The sequence below is a fragment of the Enhydra lutris genome, unplaced genomic scaffold (genome assembly GCF_002288905.1).
Source record: "Enhydra lutris kenyoni isolate GAN:26980312 unplaced genomic scaffold, ASM228890v2 scaffoldscaffold1, whole genome shotgun sequence".
In the NCBI taxonomy this organism is placed as follows: domain Eukaryota; kingdom Metazoa; phylum Chordata; class Mammalia; order Carnivora; family Mustelidae; genus Enhydra; species Enhydra lutris.
The window spans coordinates 66,019,726-66,044,059 of record NW_019154085.1 but is presented as its reverse complement, the minus strand read 5'-3'; the positions used below and the strand labels follow the sequence as shown (position 1 = coordinate 66,044,059).

Here is a 24,334-nt window from a genome sequence, read left to right as displayed (position 1 = left end):
AGCAGGAAGACGACATAGGTATATAGATGTAGGGGAAGAAGTTTTCACGGGCTTTGGATCAGTAGCTCCTGTACCATTTCTAGTGCCTGTCAACTCTTAGTCTGTCCTTCCTTGTCAAGAAAGCTAGAGCCTTTGTGAAATATGGTTTCGTTGTTAATACCTAAACTTCTTTTGAAATCATAAGATATGGTACCTTTTAAATATAGAAGTGTTTATTTTATGAATAGCTTTCCTAAGATCAGAAATAGTTGCATCTTGAAAGCATTTTGTCTGATCCTTTGATATCCAGATAGCAAAAATCTAATCACATGATGAAACAGATGTGACATCTCATTTGGCATTTTCACTTGAAATAAAATAAGACCATGTTTACAAACATATCCACATTTGAAAAGAAATGAAACAGTGAATATAAAAATACAGGGAAAAGTGGATTTTTTGCCTTGTAATTTGTTAATTATATATTCATAGTAATTTGGGCTTAAGAGGGAACCTTGGAATCACATGAATGTTACAGAAAAATGTCTAGAGGGTTATTAATTCCATTATACCTTTGTTTCAAATATTCAACCTCTTATAAGCAGTCCTCTCAGATTATTAATTTTACTCTAAATATCCAAAGATAAGATTCTCAGTTCTGATGAGTTTGGGAATAATTCATGCTGTTCCTCTAGGTTTGGTTGCCAATGTACAGCCAGAGTTGTTTATCAAAAAATATGGTCAGCAGTGGGAATATGGGAGCACAGACAACACAATAAAATTGTCATTACTGAGAGTGTAAACTGTGATATGTGTGTTTGCCTCCCAGGATTAAGGCATGACATGGATGACATAGTGTTGGTGCTCCTGATTTGGGGGAGATGGGAACAGTGTTTAGTCCTAGGCGATGGGGTTAGTCTCATGTAAGAAAAAGAGTGCCTGACCATGTCTGTGGGAAAGCAAGGCTATGAAGAGAGCCAAAGAGTTGATAAGAAACTTCATAGCCAAGATTGTTTCAAAACTGGATACTGTGCTTTAATGTGCACACAGGTGACTGTATCTGGAAATGTGGATAACCAGAACTATGGAAGTCCCATCAACCCTTCTGAAATAGTTCCAGACACAAAGCCGACCTCCCCCGGTGCTGATGGAACTCAGGTAACAGTGGCTGGCTACTGAAAGGACGTGGGATTTGCAAAGGGCTTCGGAATTTCTGGGTTTACTAATGCTGGGGGTAACTAGGGAGACCCTGATAGGCTCATGGAACCAATATATGTAGGCAGTTAAGAAAGATAATTTTTAAAAAATAGTAAATTGAAAAACTTTCCACAGCTAAAGCCACATTTCTGAAACAGGAATGATATTCCCGGTGACATGAGAGACCATATAGAAAAGAAGGGCAACAGACTTCCGGATCTAGTCTCTTCAGACCAGAGGTGCTTGATTTTAGAGAATGACTTCACTATGTCATTGTGTCACTGTGTCAAGGATACATGTAGAAGACTCTTTCCTTTTTTTACATAGTGGAATTTTTCTACAGTGTACATCTTTGTTCCCTGAAAAATGTGCTGTGTTCTTAGCTCCTCTGCTGTTAACCTGTATTCACCACGAGATGGCACTAGTTTATACTCTCCCATCTATCCACGTGTCCATCCAACCAACCAGTGTTTTCGCCCTCAGTGTGCCAGGCACAGTGTTTAACAACCAAAAGTAAAAGAAAAAAGACTGCTAATGGAACTTCTCTATCATGCCTTCAGGCACTTTGAAATTTTTAGACTATTTGGTCTACAGAGAGAAAGTCAATAAATAAATCTGATAGAAAATTTTGTGTTAATGTGTAATCAATCCCTAGTTTTAATGGCTACATATGAAGCTAAATAAGATCTAGCTCTCTGATCCTGGGCCAACTATTTTACCTCTGGGTTCTAGAGTCTTCATGCTTCTCCTTAGGACCACTGTTGGCATATGAAGTGAGATATTTGTGGTACAAAAGTTTGTCTCTGCGTTCCAGGACATTTTCCTATTCTGGGCCCTGTCCACAGAGCATCAGCTTTCTGTCTCCCTCAGTGCACTGTGGTCCCACAGATCCTCTTCCACTCTACCTCCCCCCATATTCCCAGTGGAGGACAGAAGGATCTGGCATGTCTCTGTCTTAAGGTTCTGTGACTTCTTCTGTGAAGTAATGTAAAAAATCAAATCCAAGGGTAGTTAGAAATCTGGCCACTTATATCATCCTTATTTCTCAAATTGCACCGTCTCTGTGCATAATTGGTATCTGCCAAGTTAACTTGGAAGTTGTGTTAGATTTCCAGCACCTCAGATATTGGTTCCTGTTCAGCTTGTTTGGATCAAAATAAAAGTTGAACTAAATTCATGCTCATGAGGGACACCTGGGTGGCTCAGTCGGTTAAGTCTCCCTGACTCTTGTTTTTGGCTCAGGCCATGATCTCAGGGTCTTGAGATCAAGCCCTGCATCAGACTCCTGTGTGGGCATGGAGCCTGCTTAAGATCCTTTCCTGTCCTCCCTTCATGCCTCCCATTCTCTCTCTCAAAAAAAAAAAAAAAAGAAAAAAGAAAAAAAAAATTGATGCTAATGAAGAGCTTATAACCTAGCTCTCTGTCTACCTTTTTTTTTTTTTTTTTAAGATTTTATTTATTTATTTATTTGACAGAGAAATCACAAGTAGTCAGAGAGGCAGGCAGAGAAAGAGGCAGGGAAGCAGGCTCCCTGCTGAACAGAGAGCCCGATACGGGGCTTGATCCCAGGACCCTGAGATCATGACCCAAGCAGAGGCTTTAACCCACTGAGCCACCCAGGTACCCCTCTCCGTCTACCTTTATATATTTCATGTACTAATTCCTTCTTCTCCTGACATACACACACACACACGAGACACATACAAATGTTGTCTTAGAAAGGAATTTTCAGTTTCATATTTTTCAAGGGACTGAATTTCTTTCTTCAGGCTACATTTAAAAGTGGATTTTGGAGATTAATTTTCCACAGACACCAAAATACTTGAATGTCACAATGCTGTGTATCTTGAATATTCCCTGAGCCTGACTCAACCCCAAGGCAGTGCCAGATTTATTTTATTTTCTCACTTATTTTTTCTTTTCAGTCCATTTCAAGTCTAGTGATCTCTTCACTACACCAAGCTCTCTCCCAGCCTGAGCAGGAAGGGAATGTGGGGTGGGGGGTGTGCTGCAGCCTCTGACCTGCACGCCTGTCATCAAAAACAAAATGAACACGGAAGGACTTCAAATGAGAGGAGATCTTCACCCATTATAGTCCCTTCTTTCTCATCTTCCTCTTTGCAATATGTCGGCTCTTCCTCTTACTTCTTTTTTTCTTTCTTTTATCGATTGAGGCTGAGACTATCTAAGGTCTCTTCTGCCCAGTATATCTAGTGATCTCCCCATATCAGTCATGCCCTGGGCACTGGAAGGGGCAGCCAGTGTGGCTTGAAGCCATAGAGGCACTTGGTTAGGATCTCCTTAGGTTAGCACTCATGTGCTGGAGAGGCTCACAAATCTGTCATTCATCAGTAAATTGGCTTAAAGGACTCAAATCTAGGAACATGAATTCCTGTGACTCCGTTCTGTCATTCTCCAAAAGTCACGTTGGTATGCATTGGGTTTCCCAAGGAGATAGCTATGGAAATCACCATGGTTCCTCTGGTTAGTAATTGCCTAACTCCTGGTAGCCCATTCCACAAGTGTTAGCTTCCTAAGGCCAGGCTCTTGACCCGAATGAGTTCATCTTTCTCTTGGTGGCAGTCATGTAGGTGCTCACTTACATGCCGGTTACAGTGAATGGTCTTCTGTGGTCATGTGCCCCCCTGACTCCTTCACATATTGGCCCCCTACTTTCACAGAGCAAGAGACACCCCTAAAATAGATAGGCTACCTTAGCTACCTGCTGGAGTTGGGTATCTGCTCCCTTGCTTTCTCTTCCCTGTCGGCCTCCATCGGGTAGCCGGAGCTGTGTCCAGCAGTGGCACCATGGACAGCTTTTCAGCAGGCCCCGGGCTACCCGCCATCATCGATGGTGATTCCTCTTTGGCTTCTTCGGTCTATGGGCCTCGGAGTCCTGTTAACACTGCCTACTCTTCCACCTACAATTCAGTTACATGAGCTTGCTGTGACTCTTGTTTCCTCATCTGTAACATAAGAGCACCCACCTCACAAACCTGCTGGAAAGGTAAATTGGGAAACTTGTAGGCCAACCCCTGATACCTAGTGAACTCTCAGTAAAGACTCATTTTTGGTATCACTATCGCTGTTTTGATTATAGGAAGAAATGATGAAGGGAGAAGGGATATGCTTGCATTGACCAAGGATCAAGACCCCATTTTAGGAAATGGGAGTTACCATCTGGCTTTCTCTTTACATTTTCGGCAGCCCCGAAGAAATCTCTAGCCTCTCTCAGGGCTTCTAGATTCTAGAGGCACAGATTCTGTCAACTCTACATGTCAAATCAAGGAAATATTTTGAAATTTATTAGACGAAAAGAGCCAGAGACTACTCAGTTTCAGTTTGGGGACCATCTGAGGAGGAACTGAACAGTTTACCCAAGGGGCAGGTCACATGGTCCCAGGTCCAGATTTGCTTTGTCCTTTACTAAGAAGACATTTTAAAGCTTACGTGAGGGGACCAAATCCACACCAGATAATTCCGTTACTGAAGGTTTTCTGTTTCCCCTTTTTCATTTAGGCAACAAAATGGAATATCTTCAAACGAAAACCGAAACCGGCCACGAACTTTGAAAATCCGATCTACGCGGAGGTAATTGCTGACAGTTTGTCTTAGCACAAGCATTCGGCAAGCTTCCTTAGCAATCCCTTGCTTGGCTCACCGGGATGTACGCTCAGATTATCCTGAGCAAACTGGCAACGATTTGTTTTCTTTACACAAAATCTGTTTCTAGTCCTGTTGGGGGAATAAATGGCTGATCCGTGTTTCATTGTGGCCTTAGATGGAGAATGAACAGAAGGACAGCGCGGCTGTGACTCCACCTCCAACGCCTTCTGTCCCTGCGAAAAGTTCCCCAAGAGGCCCAGTGCCAACCTATACTGCAACAGAAGACACTTTTATAGACACCGCGAGCCTTGTTAGAGAAGACTCTGAGGTATAGCCATGCCAGCTATCTAGGGAATAATTAGAAACACACTTTTGCACATATATTTTTTACAAACAGATGAAGAGAAAGTTAACATTCAGTACTTTATTAAAAAATATATATATATTTTTTCCCAGTTCGCCTATAGTTGGAAGTGTCCATGGAAACTCTGCCTTGAGTGTCTTTTTTTTTTTTTTTACTTAATGCTGTCTCCTGTTTTTACAGATAATTATCACAATGTACTATATGTATATCTTTGCACTGAAGCTCTCCGAAGGTAATTCTATAAATATATTGTACATTTGTAAATTTCAGAAAGATTATCACATCATTAAATTTGCTGATAAAAGTATCTGCTGAATTGGTTGGTGATCATTACAGTAAATGATCCAACAAGGAAAGGAATTGACGGGGCGTGGGGTGGTTTAGCCATGTCTGAAGAAGGGTACCACTCCTGTTCTCTATAGGATTATTCAGGAAAGAGATCCGGGCCCCACTCCTGGGTCCATTTTTATACCTTGGCACTTAATGAATGTTCCGCATTTGTTCTACATCACCTGTAACCTGGTCGGTAGGCGTATGGACAGAGGGTGCGGTGTGTTGTGCGGACATCTGGATCTGCCTGTCGCTGCCTCCAGTAGCGCAGAAAGTAGAAAACCAGCTTGGTGCTGCCCTTCTGCACGTCTGTGCTGTCCAGCCAGAATGCTCTCACATGTCTTTACCTCGCTAGCTGCCAAGTCAACATTCTTACCTGCGACATCTGTGAGAAAGGCGCATGTCCTGAGGTACAAGTGTCCTGCAAAGAGTTTGTTATCAGATTGAATGAACCCTTTTGCCTGATGGATCCTAGGGTGATTTCCGTCCTTCCGTGCCTCTCAGGCGGTTACCTACCCCGGACGCTGGAGCTCAACCACTGAATTACTAAAACCAAATCCCTGTCTTCATCAAGTATGGTGCAGAACAGATACCAGTTAAGCAAAGCCTCAGCTGGGTTTTCGTTTCTGTGTGTGAAAATATCATTATAATGACTATTTATTTCCTCAGTTGAACGTGAATAGAAAGGGAAACTGTTCTTCTTGAGCCTTTTTTTTTTTTTTTTAGGTCCTTTTGGCTAAATCGTACATTTGTATTTTGGAATGTACTGTAGAGCCTAGATTTTTCTCTTGAGTAGTGGGTATAGAGTCCACAATGGGAACCATGGCAGGAATATACAGTTTCCGTACTACATAGCATTCCTGACTCTCTGTGCTAATATTGCACATTTTTAAAACCGTGAATGAATGGATGGATGGATGAATGGATGAAACATGTACTACTGATTATTTTATTACTGAGTTCTCAAAATATTCGTGGCTCATATTTTGGGAGCTTATTATAATTTTTTTTTGAAATGTACTTTGATTAGAAAAGCAAATGGAAATGATGCTGCTGCGAAATTTCTAATAAATTTGTATTTTATCAGAGTTCTTTGGTGTGCTTCTTAAGACCAGCTCACGAGTCTGTTGTATTTTTATGCGCAGAGAACTTGGGGCTTTGAGTGCTAGGCCAACTGAGAACTAGGGGTGCCCAGAGTTCAGGGGGGAGGAGGGAGGGGAGGAGTTCGCAGCACATCCAGCCCTGACCGGCCTGGTGGGGTAATTAATCTCAGAGAGGAGTAAGCTCCTTAAGTTCCCACCTGAACTCTGGGTGGGCAGCCCCCTTAATTGCCTTTCAAAGTCAATTTCCACCTCTTCTTTTCCTTCCTTACATTCTAGGCTCTGAGCCAGACCCCCCTTTTCAAGTCTAATTGTGCTCCTGAGCTCAGTGAAAGTACCCACTGCTGAGGGGTCTCAGAGCTCCTTACGCTGAGACGGACGGAAGAGCAGTGAGGACGGTCGCAGCTGGAGAGGGTTTTGTTCCAAATTGGAATTCAAGCTTCAGTGGGGTGTATTTGGATGCATTAACTCGGGGACGGTGGCATCAGCCGCAGAAAGCGCGAATACAAGAGTGAAAAGAAGCAGCAAGAACCTGCGCTGGGAAATGCTTGTAATTTCCAGCTTTGGTTTTTGTCTTGGGCATTAAGCTCAATATGAAATGAGTCTTGGGCATTTCTTTTATGAAAACTCGTGTTCTGCTCACCTTCATTTCCGAGTGTACCCCAGAAAGGCATCAGAAAGCCTGCCAGTGCCTTCAGGAAGTCCGCCTACTTTGGCCCTCCCATTGCCTTTCCTAGGCCATGGCTCTCTCGGTGCCCAGTTCTGACCCTGCCTGTCTCTAGCCCGGGCAGCTGTTCAGAAGTTGGGCCAGGGTGGGAGTGCCCCGGGGGACAGGGTCCTACTTACGGGACTGAAGTTGGTGTTACTCATCATTTCATTACGTGAAGCAGGGGTCATTTTACTAGCAGGCGTGTACTTACACTGCAGAACACAAGATTGCAACCGTAGCAGGTGTGTTCACAGAAAGTTGTCAGGTCATACTGGTCACCCATTTTTAGGGTTTCCCAGTAAGTTTTTTATTCGCTCGCTCACTCACTCACCGTGGGTTCTACCAGCATTCAGTTGCAGACAAAGTTTGATGCAGAGACCGTGGGTTTCAGGAAAATAGGGGAGAGGAGAACTTTAAATTGAGAACTCTATCTATTAAATTGTTTTTTTTTTTCTCTGAAATGGAAAAAAGACCATTATTTGATTTTTGAGGCAGTGTATCGCAGGGTGGCTCAAAAACTGTGAAGAACTAGGTAGGCCCTGGGGTGAGGGAGGGTTTTGAGGAAGCTGGCTGGAGATGTACAAGTGTTCCTAGGGGTCCTGGAAAGAGCCTTAAACTTGGGCCTGGAGCCCTTGACTACCCTCGACCTGTCATCCACTGTTCTGTCTTTCCCCTGCACTCATTGTGGTCACAAGCCTGATGGGGGTAGTATAAAACCATGTGTTTCTTTTGGAAAGCTCCCCTAAGAGCATAAAGCATAAAATTGCTCTCTTCACATCTGCAGTTTGCTTTGAAATAAACTGGTGTGTGTGCTGGGGAGAGAGGGAGGAACAGGACAGAGATGCAAAGAAATCGGCTGTGAGACAATTGTTGAATCTGGGCATGGGGTCCATGGTGCTTATCATACTGTCCTCCCTATTCCTGTGTATGTCTCAAACTTTCCTGAAAGAGCTAAGAACACAATCCTTCCGCTGTACTTGATGTCCTCTCCAAATAATACACATTCATGAACTGTCCCCATAGTACCCAGTGTTCCAGGCACTAGAACTATACTAATAGCTTGTGGAACATTAATGTAGCAGGTTCAGGTGTGAGTACCTTACGTGTTTTATCTCACTGCATCCTAATAACAATCCTATGAGGTACATATATTATTATGCCCATTTTTCAGATGAGGCACAGAGTGGTTGAACCCCTTCCCCAAAGTCACACAGCCAGTAAGTGACAGGGCTAGAATTCAAACCCTGCTCTGTCTCCAGAGCTTGTGCTCTTCAAGACGCTGCTGTGGCCACTTCTCTCAGGCATCTGTGTTCACGTTGTGTCCATGACATTCTGGAACTAGTGATAAGAAACAAAGCAAACTGGTTGCTAGAAACTACTAGATGTCATTGAGTCCCACCTAGATAATGATACAGCCAGTCACCGAGTGCCTTCCCTACTTAACGCCAACCAGAGACAAGAGGCAGATTTCTGTTCCTTTGGTAACTAGTGCCCCCTAGTGATCATTGTTTGCCAGGAGGACGAGTTCCCAACCAACACTTTCAGCCCAGGGGTGGGGCCATCCTCCTGCTGTTAATCTCAGCCCCAGAGCCGGCTTCTAGAAAACCATGGGAGTCCAACATATAATGTGTGTAGAGAAAGTGTTAAGCCCACTGGCTGGCACAGAGTCAGCCCTCCGTCCACAGTAGACATGCTTATGGTTGTTGATTGAGGAGAGGGGAAGGACTTTTTCTTAGAAAGGAAATGTATTTTTAAAAGCTCGATGGGGGATTTTAATGTGTAGCCGGCCTTAGAACCACTGATCTAAATGGAAGTAGCTGATATTTCTTTTTTTCATTTAAAAGATTATATATATTTGTATAAATAAATATAAATAATTTATATAAATATATATTTATACAAATTTTGTGTGTATATATATATATATATACATATATATTAAATTTCTTTAAAGAGCGAATGTGGGGAGGGGCAGAGAGGGAGAGAGAGAAAATCTCAAGCAGACTCCCTGTAAGGACCTATTTAGCCAGAGCGACTCCATCTTGGTTAAAAGCCATTTTGTTGTTTGTGCAGTAAAACTTAAACTGACCCTGCCCCCCCCACCGCCCCCCCTGAGAAACTTACTTAGAAGCAAGTCTGGGAAACCAGTAAAATATGGTCAGCTAGTTCCTAATAACAGAGCCCAGAATACAAGGCCAGGTCGGCCAGTTCTTGATAACGGAGCCCAGAATACAAGGACGAGTCGGGCCAGGTGGAGACATCCAATCAGTAAGAAACACACATACTCTTTCCCTAACCACCAAAGAATGTAAACCCCGCCGTTTGGGCACCAACCTTGAGCACCAATTCTGACCAGAGTAATAGGTTAGGTCGAATAGCTACTATAGGGTAAATTGTAATTCAGTTGGCCACCTGCGTGTGACCTAACATGACTACAATCTTATTGGCCACCTATGCGTGGCCAGACTTCTGCTCTATAAAAGGTAGTCTGTAAAATGGGCAGGGGTCGCCGTCTTCGGAGGCGGCCCTGACCGGTCAGTCAGTCAATTCTTGAGCCTGTAAGCTGGGGGTGGTCGCTCTCTTCAGAGACGGCCCTGGCGGGTCAGTCTGACTTCTAATGCTTAGCATAGAATAGAGCTTTGCATAACTTTTGCCTTATCTCAGTCTCATTCCTCTGACCAATCAGTCTAACTTCTAATACTTACCATAAAATAAAGCTTTAAATAATTTTCACTTTGTCTCAGTCTCGTTTCGTTTAATAATGGACCTAACACTCCCCACTCAGTGCAGAGCCCAACACGGGGCTCGATCTCACAACCCTGTGACCATGACCTGAGGTGAAGTCAAGGGCTGGACGCTTAACCAACTGAGCCACATAGGTGTCCCTAATTTTTTTGTTTTGTTTTGTTTTTAATAAACGATGTTAGGGGGTGTTCAAGATTTTATCTGGGCCTCTGGAAGAATTCACATACCTTGTCTTTTTTTTTTTTTTTTAAGATTTTACTTATTTATTTATTTGACAGACAGAGATCATAAGTAGGCAGAGAGGCGGGCAGAGAGAGAGGAGGAAGCAGGCTCCCTGCTGAGCAGAGAGCCCGATGTGGGGCTCGATCCCAGGACCCTGAGATCATGACCAGAGCCGAAGGCAGAAGCTTAACCCACTAAGCTTCCCAGGCGACCCCTTTCCATGTTTCCAGGCTTAGCTTCAAGGGGCTTTTCTTCCTTTCTTTTTTTAAATAGACTTTATTTTTTAAAAACATTTTATTTATTTGACAGAAAGAGAGAGCGCGCACACACATACAAGCAGGGAGAGCAGCAGGCAGGGAGGGGGAGAAGTAGGCGCCCTACTGAGCAGAGAGCTCCATGAGGGACTCCATCCCAGAACCCTGAGATTATGACTTAAGCCGATGCTTAAACAACTGAGCCTCACAAGAACCCCTCCGAGGGACCTTTCACTGTGTTCTATTTGTTAGTTTTCCTCAGCCCTAGCGTGGCTGTGATTTCCACAGGAGGCCTCTTAGGGGCTAGGGAACAGGACCCTTCAGAAAGCTCTGAGCCTTCTTGACATGAACAACACTTCTACCGAAAGTCAGGTAGGACGTGGTCTATTTCCAAGAGTGCAATTGTGTGTTTACTGCTTCTAGGTTTCCATGGTCTTATTTTTGGGCAACTTCTAAGAATAAAGCATTTCAGAGCGATACTTCAGTTTTTTTAAGGTAAGCGAACTCGTGTTCTTGGCACGGAGCTTTGCTGCCGTTTTCTGAATCTTAAAGTGACCAAATGCATTCGGTGGAGGGCAGTGGAGACCTACTTTGCAGTAGAAACCCACATTATGAAGGCAGCACTTGGGCTTTGGTGGGTGTGTGTTGGGGGGGGGTTGTCAGTTTATCTATTCTTGACCCTTGTTAAGGGCCGCACGTGTAGGGCTGACACAGACCTCAGTCACACTGGAGAGACGGAAGCTCTGACTAACTGGCCATGTGACCGTGGGTAAGTCTTTTCACCTCCCAGCCCATTAGTGGCTATCTCTGGAAAGCGAAGAGGTTGGACACAGTTTTCTAAATTCTCCTCTAGCTTTCAAAGACCATGGTTTCAATGATTTATCTGAACTTGAGCCTTCATGTGGAGTTGAGTTCATTTCAAATTCACTGCAGCTGTTCTAGTAAGTTCTAAGCTTGTTACAACAACTTCAAAGAAGGCAGATTCAATAACAGTGTCTTAATTTTTACCCTCAAAGGCTGTCTCTCTCTCTCTAGGTGAGCTATCAAAGAGATGCATTGTGGAATACTTTTTTTTTTTTTTTTAAGTATCTGAAAGCCTGCCTGTCAGTTTCAGAGCTGGAAGTTGCCACGAGGGGTTCCTTTCTGTAGGAAACTCCTGCAATCCTTTATACATCCAAAGCTGCGGGCCCCATTCATGGGACCCCGGGTCCAGGCCAAGTTTCCTAGGGCACACGAAGGGACGCTAACCAGAATGAAGCTGCTGGTGGAGCAGGCAGACATCTGTGAAGAACCAACAGCATCCGTCCGGTCGACTTCTGAGGAGATTCGAGGACCATGGATGGTCTCTGGATTAAGGAACAGATGAATCTGGGAATGAAATTAATCACGTGGTTTCCATTCTTTGAAAGTCAAACTTGAATTTATTTCTGAATTGTGGTAAAATACACACGATAAAAATTTAAACTTGAATTTGTAATCATCAGCTTGGTATCTGGGGCCTTGTTTTTGTTTTCCAAGATGGCCTTAGAAGGCTGTCTATAATGTCTGAAAATCCCGGAGTCATGATCCTTCCTTCTACTGTTCTGTTTCAGAACCCATGAAAAGATGGCAAGAGACATAGCTCAGCCCAGTTCAGCCCAGGAGGAAATGCTCTAGTCAGCTATGATGGCCACCTGGGTTAACACTCAGAATGGGTCGAGCTGTGGTATCTGGAGTATAAAGCCACCGATGTTAATAACTTGAGCAAATGGCCACCAAGCTGCAGTGTAGCGATTCAGTGTAGTGATTCTGAGATTCGGCATCTCAGAAAGTAGAGCTGGAGACACGGCTCTTTCCCTAACTCGCTCGTGCAAACTACTAAGCTTCACTATACCTCAGTTTCTGACCTAAAACAGACAAACAAACAAAAATCATGGAGATGATGGACTCCACAGGACTCTCAAGCTAATACTGACTCATTCACTCAACAGCTATTGAGTGAGCCTCTAGTAGTTTCCAGGGCGTGGTATCAAATAGAAGCAGCTCACATGTCCTGACCACTTCATGTGAAGGATCTCACTGAGTTCTCCTGAGAGCCTTACACGGGAACCACTATTGTTACCATCTTACAGATCAGAAAACGGAGAAACCACAGATAGGAAGATGCTTTCTAGATGATAACATGACAGAGCATGCATCGGCACAAGACTGTGACCCAGGAACAATTTTCCTTGACTTCCCCTACTGGAATCATGTGGATTCTTGTACCCTATACCGTCTAGCAACAACAGCAGTTAACAGCAGGTTTTCTAGGTGCCAAGACTTCTAGGCACTTTCCAAGCATGAACTCATTTAATTCTCCCAACGACACTATGAAATGGATTATTATTGTCATCTCCATTTTATAGATGAGGAAACTGAAGTCAGAAAGGACTAAATAGCTTGCACAAGATCTTATAGCTACTAAATGTTGGATCTAGGACCCTAGCTCGGTCTGGCCCCTCGGTCTGCACTCTGCACCATTTTGCCTCACTGAGTTCTACCATAGGTTGGTGGGGAAATATCCTGTCCTAAGCCACTTAGACCTGATTCCTCACCATCTCCGCTCCCTTACAGCTTCCCTAACTCCTAGCCAAACTTCCTGTTGCAAAGAAGCCTTCAGGGACTTGGGTTCTACTGAGGGCAGAGAAATTCGTTCTGGCCCCTGTGTGTTACTATCTTCTTTTCAGTTAACATTAATGTGATTTAATAAAAGCCCTTGGAAGAGAAGACTTCAGTCACACAAGGGAACTCCTTGTGCTGGACGATCTCTCGGGGTGCTCCTTCCCCAGGTGGGTGCTGGCTTCTCTCCCTATGAAGGGCCAAGCCAGCCCTGATTAGCTGTGCCAAGCAGCATTAATCCTTTCCTTATGCAAGTCACTAACGTTTAAATATATAATGAACCAATGCCATGATTTATTCTGCGGAGGACAGGCTGAATATTCATGGTGTGACTTCTTCTGTGTCCCACCATGCAAGGTGGTTGTTCCCAGGGAACCAAAGACACAGGAAAGTGTGAAAAGCAGCTGCAGTGATTTTTCTGAGCTCTATCTCCAAACAGATGGTGGAGTCCCACAGCGCAGACACCTAATGCTAGACTAAATTCTATCTGTAATTTCCTGGTGGGTCTCTCACTAATCAAGTGGGATGCACAGCCTTTACCTGTACTGTCACGGCCTTCCCAGCTTGCCTCCATTCTGCTCTTGTGGCAGTAACATTACAATATACTTTACTATAATTGGTCCTTTCTGCATCTCGCTCCTACTCTGTGTATCTCAGGGACGACGGCTAGCTTTCACTCCATCCATAGCCCCTCACATTGAGCCTGGCACTTAGTATAAATGGAAGCTAAGTAAATACATGAGAAAAGTTAAAGGTGAAGGCATGAGAGAAATCTGCTGAATTCCATACCCCCAGTGAAAGATAAATCACTTCACGGTACATACTTATCCTGCCTACCTCACAGGCTGCTTCAGAGGACTTCAAGCCTTTGAGGGCACTCTGGTCACGATAACGTGCCTCTTTAAATTAACATCTTGACTTTTTTCTTCTAATGTCCTGATAAAGGTTTTTAACTGAATAGAATGGCCAAATGTTGTTTAAAAGACATCTGAGGAGTTTATGTGACTGCGACAGGTTACAGGAAAGGAAACAGGCTGTTACTACAGGTTCACCCAACAGAGGGAGAGAAGCTCGGTCCCTCCTGGGTCCCCAGATGCCTAAAACTTAACAGTGCCCTTCTACGAAACAGGAGTTGGAGGACCACTCATGAAACCGCCCTAGCTTTCTGGTCTTTTGAGACCAGGCTCGGGAGGAACTTGGGTCCACAGCTGGTACCTACGGAGCGGTTAGCCTATGCTCTGTTGTACCTGGTTTTTATATATAGCATCTCATTTAAAGAGTCTAACAACGGGAGGGAGGTACTATTAATAACATCCTCATTTTCCTGAGGAGGAAACAGGCCCAGAATTAAAACAGGCTGCTCAAAACTACACAAGGAATAAGTAGCAGAGCTGGGCTTCGAACCAGGAGGGTTCAGTCCAGAGCCACATCTCTAACCAGGGCCAGCCACATTTCTGGGCCCTTTCTGTGATTTGAGACATGATGCTAATGGAAAGATCTCTGTTCTTGGTAGCAGAAGACTTGGGTCTTGATCAGGTTGGCTGGAAACTAGTAATGTGATCTAGTTTCTGTTTTTTGTATTTCTTAAATGGGGGATTGAGGATCAGTTTTTTTTTTTAAAGATTTTTATTTATTTATTTGACAAGACAGAGATCACAAGTATGCAGAGAGGCAGGCAGAGAGAGAGGGGGAAGCAGGCTCCCTACTGAGCTAAGAGCCTGATGTGGTTCTTGATCCCAGGACCCTGAGATCATGACCTGAGCTAAAGGCAGAGGCTTAACCCACTGAGCCACCCAGGCACCCCCTGAAGATCAGTTTTTTAAAAAGTCTTTCATGGGTGCACCTGGGTGGCTCAGTTGTTAAGTGTCTGCCTTTGGCTGGGGTCATGCCCAGGGTCCTGGGATAGAGCCCTGTGTCTTTTAGCTCCCTGCTCAGCGGGGAGCCTGCTTCTCCCTCTGCCTGCTGCTCCCCCTGCTGTGCTCTTTGTCAAATAAATAAAATCTTTTTAAAAAATTAAAAAAATAAAAATCTTGCATAAAGGAAGACTCTCTTTTATTAACTCCATGAAGCTTATGCTTTGAAAAGTATCATTTATTAAAAGAATTATATTTTACAATTACTTTGTTTTCCAGTTTTTATTAATTAGGTCCCATCAGAGCTATCGGTTTCAGTGAGGGCCCATCTGTCCCACTTACCTGGCTTCTACCCTCTGTTTTTCTGTGTCACCTCACCAGTTGTTTTTATTTCTTAGTCCCGGCCACTGTATTTTATGTACTAAGTCTGTTTACTGATTTTGTCTCTCTCCCTCCCGAATGTAAACTTCTGTGTGGGCCCACAGTTCATCTGTTTGTTTACCTCTGGAGCCACCTACTGCAGGCAGGGTGACCCTCAAGACTGGGTAATACAGCAGACCTGTGTTCATGGGGCAGAGACTTCTGTGAAGCAGAACTTCTCTAAAGATCCCCGATACCCCTTCTACTTAGTTACTGGACAGGTTGAAGGAGTTGAAGAAAAGACTATCTTCATCTATCTATACATCTATGAAAGATACTTGGATCCATCCCTTTAGGAAACTAAATATTAATATGGGACCTCAAGAATGTTCTGGAAAGCTAGTCATGTAGCTATAAGGACGGGTGGGACAAAGGCAGGATGGGGCAAAGAGAGAAGATGAACTCTGATGCAACGGGCATGAAGACCTCAGTCAATTCTACAGGATGCTCTGGAGCTGGGAATGGTCCTTCTAAGTTGTCCCTAATCGAGGTTGGGCCAAACCTTTGAGGAGCCAGGCATGGGCCACCAGCCTCCTGTGCTGGTCTGTTTGGGCTGCTCTAACAGAATACCAGAGACCATACCACATCATAGGGTGGTTTATAAACAATAAAAATTTATTTCTTACAGTTCTGGAGGGTTGGAAGTCCAAATCAAGGGGCTTGGAATGTTGGTATTTGGTGAGAACATACTTCCTGTTTCTCAGACAGTTGGCTATCTTCTTGCTGCGTCCTCATGTGGCAGAAGGGATAAGGAAGTTCTCTGGAGCTTGTTTTAGAAGGACATTAATCTCATTCATGAAGTCTCCACACTTGTGACAAAATTACCTCCCAAAGACCATACCTCCAAATACCATTACATCGGGGATTAGGTTTCCACGCACAAATTTTAGGGGACACGAACATTCAGTCTATATCACACCCTATGACCTTGGGTAAGGCAGTGTGCTAGCTGAGGGCAAGTCTGTCAAAGGGCATGGCTGTGAGAACTTATCAGCTGGGGAATGGGTACATAGGCCTCAAAGAGGGTTCTGGAAGGGATCCCAGGTAAGTCTTTGACTTCTATCTGATGCTGTCACCATTACTTAGCATACTTGATTACCAGAATGGAATGGAACAGAAAAATGTGCTCAGCCAGGACTGTGTGGCATTTAGCAAAGGATGAATCAACCTAAATACAAAAATGGCCCAGGCTTTCATTTGCCAGATTTCTAGACAGAGCAACCATCCCCAGTAAGCACTAAAGGAAGTTTCCTAACCCTCCTCTCTCCTCACCTGTTTGCTTCCCCTTTCCCTCTTCTCTCTTCGCTTTATTTTCCCTCTAAGCTGACAGAGGCAGCCTTTGAGGGGCATGAAGTTAGTCCTCTTGGCCTTGTCCTGGAGAAGGAGACTTAGGGGATGGGAAAGGAAGGGGCTCACCTCCATGTGGGAAGGTCGGAGCATGGCAGGGGTGAAGGGAAGGGAGTAGAAGCCCTCCTTCTGGGTCAGAATTCTTTCGCTGACAGAACTACGCACGTCATAGCTGTTCTAAATGGAAGGAGATGGCCAACAGTTTTCTGAGAATATGCAGCTAAAACTGAGCCAGGTGGAACCAAAGTTCTATATTGTGCAAGAGACGGGTTTTGAGCTTACAGACATGAAAGGCATTTCTTGGAGATCAAATGTTAGCAGAGGAAGTGTGTCCCAGGGTTCTGTCTCTAGTGACCCCAAAGCACTAAACAGATACTCAATTTTAGAAAAGTCAGGGGTGGTCAAGACTGCTCGCCTTGACTTAATGCATCTACCCTCAGACCTCACGGGAACCCCGGCCCCTCTAGACACCTTAATTTGTTTCTTTAGCTCATTGACGAGTGAGTGTGCATATCTCACGTTGGATTGCAGAGAGAGTTTATGTTTCTAAATTTTTTTTGGTGATAAAATACGCCAATCCTTTAGATCCCAGGTAACAGCTTTTGAATGAATCTGTTATTGTTTATGTTTTAATTCAAGAAGAAAATATCTAGACAATGACTCACTCCTTTGACAATGAGCTGTTCTTGAGGCTTCAAGGAAGCTTGAGAACACCTCTAACTAGACCCATGGAGGCTGTGGTCATAAAGACCACCCCAATGCACAGATGACCCATGGCTCCCAGCCTTCATCTCCTGTCCCCTTCCCTCAGCTTGGGGGAAATGTGAGCCTCTTGAGAGTATGTGGGTTCAGAAGACAAGAAAAGGGAGAGGCTGACCAAAGCAACAGCCTGGGGCCCCTGAGCGCAGTTCTTGGCCCTATCTGCGGTGGGTGAGGAACTGGGAGCTCTGGCTTCTAGATGCTGGGCCCAGCAATGAAGACATAGACACAGGAGTCACAGAGAACCTGGCTTGCAGGCCTAGTTTCATTGCCTAAACCAGCAAGTTCTTGTGCAAAGCAAATCTCCAGGGACCTCAGGGTTTTTTTGACTGAATAACATGAGGATATGACAGTTTCAGGCTTCTAGGTTATTATGAAAATGACATGAGATAACGGATGAGACTGTAAGCTCCATGAGGACAAAGACATTTGTTTCATTTGTGCTGTCAGCCGAATGCTCAGGCTCACACCATTGGTCTCGGTGCTCCAGTGTCCGCTGGCTAAAGGAAGGAGGCAAACCACTCCGCCTGGGGCCTGCAGCTTGGCCAGTGCCCGGGGCATCACAGCCACTGTGACTCTCCTGGGGATGCTGCTTCCTCCTCAGAACATCTACCAGGAGTTCTTGTGCAGGCTCATGGGACCCCCACACTCACTTGCTCAGCCCTCCCACTCCAGCCTAAGTTGGGTTTGTTGGTTCCCTTGTATGACTCAGCAAGGCAGCAGATCCACGCAGCAGAGCCTATGGGCTTGGGGCAGCTTGTCTATCGCTGGTGCCTTCAGCCTGTGAGGACGGGGCCAGGCCTAGGAAGGGTGCCAAGTTGATGCCTTTCAAACAGCAGGAGTCCTGGAATGCTCGAGGCCAGGCTATTAGGTGCTGAGCAAGGGGTTCAAGGGGGGGAGTTGCAGGAAGCCACAGGCACGACGTCTCTGGTTTGTTTTAAGAACTTTCCCAGGACCAGTCCTGTACCCAGAAAAGCAGAAATACATTTTTCTTTTCTGTTTTTCTGTATTCTCCTCCCTCCTGATTGTGTGAATTCTGTCGTCCAAACACTTAAGGAAGCCTAGCACCCTTCGCGCTACAGCTGAGCCTCAGTTTAGATTGCCTGGACTCCTGCTCTTAGGAGAGAAACCTGAACCACCCACTGACCCACTATTTCCATGAGAAACTCATTCCCAGGTGCACATAGATGATTAATGGTGTTGGTCTCAGAAGGAAACCCCTTCTACACCCTGTCTTGGAATCCTGACAAATCAGGGCTTGATTCTGGTGTTGGCATAATAAAGACTTTGCAGGGTCCTGGAGGTGGGGGTGAAGGCAGACTGTGGGGGTGGGGCTATCAGCTCCAGACAGATAATTCTTGGATAAACTGAAATGGTCCAACTGGAGGCTTCACATACTAGAAAGTGCTCTAGTAGGGTAAGACCTCAACTTGAAGAGAGAGCCCAGATGCATCCACTGGTCGGGAGGGCAGCTGAGTTTCCACAGCAAGGAACATCTTGATCATGGCCATCTAAGTGTTGTTCAAAGTCTCTCCCAGCCAGATTCCTGAAGGGAGCCTGGTGGGCCCGTTTCTGGGGCAAGAAACTTAGTGAATGAGCAGAGAAAGCCATGGAAAAACGTGCACCACCAGGAGTGTGATGGAAACCCAGAGAGGGGAATCCTTCTGGAGGCACCTCATCAAAGATTTATCATGCTGGTGAGAGAGCCATGACTGAGGCCATGCCGGGGTTGGGGGTTGGGGGAGATGACCAGATCACTCTTTGGCAGCCAAGGACTGACCTGTCACCCAAAGGGACAAGAGGTGCTGTGAGAGGAGTCCATGGGTAACCGGCAGGACTCTTGGTGCCCATAGCCTCTCGGCTCCTACAAGTTCCCCAAGCCCACCCCGCCCGAATGCACCCTTCTTAGCTACGATCAGAACCAGAGTTACATTTATAGAAATTTCTGGAATACACAAGGTTTGAAATTAGGGGATTCAACCTATGGATTTCAGCTTGGGGTCTCCTCCCATCTTCCCTGTAATGAGTAAGTGGAAGGAGGACTATGAGGAGCTGGGCAGACCGGTGCAAATGTTAATGGACCGAACAGATCACCCAACTTGTTTCCGGTTAGTTCCCTGACAGCCCTTACTAGCTACAGCAAACTGATTTGACAGAGCTTCACCCAAAGGGCATGCAGATCACTTTCCGCTGCCTCCTTCCCCTCTTCCTGCCCACAAGAAGAATGCTGGGAACTGTTGCCAAAGGATTGGGGAAAAAAGAAATAGGACATTGGGGGCTGGTCCATTGCATCAGAGCTTTTCACGTGCCATCCAGATGCTGTGTTTCTCTGGAACACTGCTGTTGCTTTCACAGCTTATAAAATAGGATGGCATGTCCAAATTATACTCAGCAAGAAGGCTGAGGGGGGAAATATGCCTAAGGGAAGTTAAAAGGGGATCCCTAAACCTAACTTCACCTGCACCCCTGCTGCCACCCCATCCTGGAGAGTTGCCAGAGAGGACCCAAAGTTTCCACTCCCCAGTAGAAGCTTCCAGGCCCTGAGAGAACTCAAGGGATCTGCAAGGGGAGGGGGAAAGGACCAAGGATGGGAAACGTAAGGGGCTGGCGGAAGAGATGGTTATGCTTCAGGGCTCTCTGACACTCTGTGCCCTGGAGTGGGGCAAGGAGGGCATCTGTGGTCCCAGCAGCTTACTTTCCCGTCAAAAAAACGTGCTTCTTAATACCTGTTTCCATCTCAGTAAGAAGATAAATTCCAAGAAACACTAAAAGGTGTTGAAGGCTTCAAACAGATTTCCACAGAAGGGGCAGGCTCATAAGCATTTGTGTTTCAGGCCACAGGCAAGGACAGTCGTCACAAATGGAGGGGAATTAGGAGCTCGGGGGCTAGAAACTGTTATTGGGCGTGGAGGTGTGGGGTGCTGGTCGTCTTCTGCCGGTCTGCAGCAGTGAGCCTGGGAGAACTCTTTCAAAAAAGATATCCACAAGCGGATTCCTCTCCAAGGGGGCCAGGAATTTGGAACTTGGGTGTAATTCATCTTCTAAAGACTGAATAAGTTTTTGTTTGTTTGTTTTGTTTTGTTCTGTTTCATTGCCATTCAGCTTTTTGTATTAGGTTTGATTTGACAGTCTTTTCAGGCCTTATTGAAATTTGTCCCCTCCCCCCAGGCAGGGTGGGTCAGTCAGTCAACACCTGCTGCGCGCTGCCACCAGTCTCAGAGGGGGAGAGACCCGAGACCCTCACCGCTTCTGTTCCTGTCTCAGGAAGTGATGGATAATGATGCAAAATTCTTCTTTATAATTATGCCAGCAAATTCCCCAAACCCGTTGTCACATTTAGTTATAAAGACATGCCTGCCTCTGAGGTGCCTCCCTCTGGGCCCACCTCCTGGGAGCCGGGTGAACAAAGAAAGAAGTATGGAAGCCAAAGTGATTATTGGGACCAGAGTGACAGGCTGGAGAGACTGTAAGGAAATGATACGCACAATTAGTGGGCTGGCAAGTTTACACACATTACTCAGTAAGCCCCCCCATGAGTTCCCTGAATGCACTGATGGGGGCTTTGTAGCAAACGTTAGCTTTTTCTACATCTTAGTGGCAATGAAAATAGAGCAAGTGCAGTTGATTGACGGAACTGAGTAGACCCTATTTATCCATTCCTGAGCTTTTGTCGAGAGGGGAGGTGAAAATGTCTTTAGCGCTCCGTGGTCTCCGCTCCTCGCGGAGACCCCCACCATCTTTCTCCCTCCTCTGAAAAGTGCTTTGGCTCTGGCACAGGGAGGTCAGTGGGAGAAATCAAGTGAAGGTCAACCTTTTTCTTTCTCTTTTATTTTTTGTTAGTCATGGTTAGTGGCTGATTTAAAAAAAAAAAAATCCAAAAGCATGAAGTGGGCAACTTGAGGATTCTCATTTGCATATTCATGTCCGACCTGTGTTGCCAGCACTCAGTTATTTCAAAGGCTGTTGCCAAGGGCCCAACTTAGAAGGGCCTCTGCCTGTAGAGGGGCACCTGTTCTCGAAATAAGAATATCCCGCCACTCCCCTTCTTTCCACGGCGCTCTGGGCTTCCCCCAGTGGAATGAACAGCAGCTTCTTCAAGTGGCTGGCTTCACCCATCCATGCTCTTTTCTCCATGAAGGCATTTAAGCGCAGTGAGCTGTGGGCACAGGATTTTGGAGATGGGGATGATTTTTCTTTTATGCCTTTGTTTTTAATCACCTGCTTGTTGTTTTTTTTTTTAAATACATTTATTCACTGATTGTGTTCGGTGTTCTTCTGGGTCATGCTAGAGGCTAGCAATAGCGGGGAGCAGGATGGTTTGCCCGCAGACCCAGGGGACCCGCTCTTCGCGTTCTCATAGCAATGACGAGAGCAATGAGTCATTGAGACGGTCTGAAAGGAAGAATTCTAGAGCAAGAGAAAGGTACCAAATAAAGAAATGAGTCTGTTTTGAAGCATGGTAGATTTCGATCCATATAGAAGTGAAACTTCTTAGGGACGGAGGGACAGATGGTCCTTGCCAGTCAGAGAAAACCGAACAGCGGGACCCTGTCTGGAATCTCAGGCGTTTTACGAGCATCCAGTGCCCCCTAGCGTCCAAATAGCACCACTAGGTTTGCAGGCTTCAATCTTGACGAAAGTGGAGTGAGGAGGGGGAATCTCACTCCTTTTCCATTTGTTCCCTGGGATCTGGGGTGTGGCTGGGGAGGAATAGAGGAAGGGAGGGGACCGGTTTCAGGAAGAAGCAGTGTCTTGCCCCGAAACCACTTGGAGAAAGGGCCGACCACGTTTAGGGCTTCCTTGCCAAGTGTCACCATGAGAAGAACCGGTCCATGCAGTGGAAAGACGCTGGATCTGGGAATCGAACACACTAGAGCTCAACTCCTAATTTAGCTACTAACCAACAGTGTGACCTTGGACTAAGTGCTTTTCTTTTTGATGGTGACACCTTCTTCGTGGTGGCAGGAATAAGTGTATTTCAAGATTGGGAGGAGAATGAGACCAGTATGCAAGGCACGTGCTGCCTCTCAGAAACTTCTGGCCCCCTTTGCATCTTGCCTGTCCCTCCTCCCCAGTCTGAAACAGCTTCCCAGGTCCAATTCACTTGACACACAGGTACATGGGCTAGCCTCATGAATATGCTACTTCTATCTATAAAAATACCATAACGGACCTTATGACCCAGCAATTGCACTGCTGGGTATTTACCCTAAAGATACAAACATAGTGATCTGAAGGGGCACATGCACCCAAATGTTTATAGCAGCAATGTCTACAATAGCCAAACTATGGAAAGAACCTAGATGTCCATCAACAGATGAATGGATAAAGAAGATGTGGTATATATACACAATGGAATACTATGCAGCCATCAAAAGAAATGAAATCTTGCCATTTGCGACGACATGGATGGAACTAGAGGGTATCATGCTTAGCGAAATAAGTCAATCGGAGAAAGACAACTATCATATGATCTCCCTGGTATGAGGAAGTGGAGATGCAACATGGTGGGTTAAGGGGGTAGGAGAAGAATAAATGAAACAAGATGGGATTGGGAGGGAGACAAACCATAAGTGACTCTTAATCTCACAAAACAAACTGAGGGTTGCTGGGGGGAGGGGGGTTGGGAGAAGGGGGATGGGGTTATGGACATTGCGGAGGGTATGTGCTATGGTGAGTGCTGTGAAGTGTGTAAACTTGGCGATTCACAGGCCTGTACCCCTGGGGATAAAAATATATTATATGTTTATAAAAAATTAAAAAAAAAATTTTAAAAATACCATAACGGTTTGTGGGGTGTGTGGGTTTTGTTTTGTTTTGCAGTTTTAATTGATTTTGAAAAATAATTCTTCCCTAAACTTGGCCCTAAAAGAGCTAAGCAACCATTTCCAGGTGAGATGTAGCCATTTGCTCTTCGGCAATTTTAAGAAACTGCTGAGCATTCAAGCTTGCGCCACCTGCTGGCCAAATGAGGTGATCCACTAATGGGCTGCCCTGCAGTGGCGGGCCAGGGACCTCCAGGCAGAAGTCTCCTCTTCCTGATAGCCTCTGGTTTCATTAAAAGTCGGAAATACATTTTCCTAGCGATCCACTCCAGTGTAATATCAAAATATTTTCCTAATAAATCTCGAATCTTCTTAGCTTCTAATTTTCTTTTATCTTGGTTTGGGGAGCTTTATTTTTATTATCACAGAAGAGTTTAAATTAATTAGAAAAGACTCTCCTGCTTTCTATTTTTACTACGGAGGAAAAAAGAAAGGTACCTAGGCTACCTACCCTAGTCTAGATAGCATAGGAAAACGTGAAAATATTTTACAGGCTAACTTTTCTTACCGTAGTCTTAAGTTTTAAGTCTTACTCCCCTAGAAGAAAGGTGAATAAATTAGAACACATGAATAAGTCATTTGGAAAACTTGCCTTGTGTGTGAGGGGAAGGGGCAGGAGGAATGGAGACATCCGTAGGTCATCCATAAATGTCTAATGAACCAGGATCGAGTTCCACATCTGTCCGGGGCTGGGGGTGGGATGTGTGTGTGTGTGTGTGTGTGTGTGTGTGTGTGTGTCCTTGGGCATAACATTCAAATCTTTGTTTTTCTCATCTGTAAAATGATTCATCATAATAGCACCTGCTATAAGGTTGTTGAGAAGATTATATCCGATAATACATTGTAACACAGATTCATATAAAAAGTGTTCAAGGGGCCCCGGGGTGGCTCAGTGGGTTGAGCCTCTGCCTTCTGCTCAGGTCTGGGATCGAGTCCAGCGGGCTCTCTGCTCAGCAGGGAGCCTGCTTCCTTTCCTCTCTCTCT

At 45.2% G+C, this 24,334-nt stretch overlaps 1 protein-coding gene across 1 annotated transcript in view; it reads left to right on the top strand.

Moving 5' to 3' along the window:
* LOC111141989 (LDL receptor related protein 2) overlaps positions 1-5,116 on the top strand; it is a 202,141-nt gene extending 197,025 nt beyond the window's left edge. The window contains exons 78-80 of the mRNA XM_022494900.1: positions 1,030-1,137; positions 4,696-4,767; positions 4,958-5,116. Coding sequence (XP_022350608.1) covers positions 1,030-1,137; positions 4,696-4,767; positions 4,958-5,116 — 339 coding nt within the window. The remainder of the gene's footprint in view (positions 1-1,029; positions 1,138-4,695; positions 4,768-4,957) is intronic.
* The last annotated feature ends 19,218 nt before the right edge of the window (positions 5,117-24,334 follow it).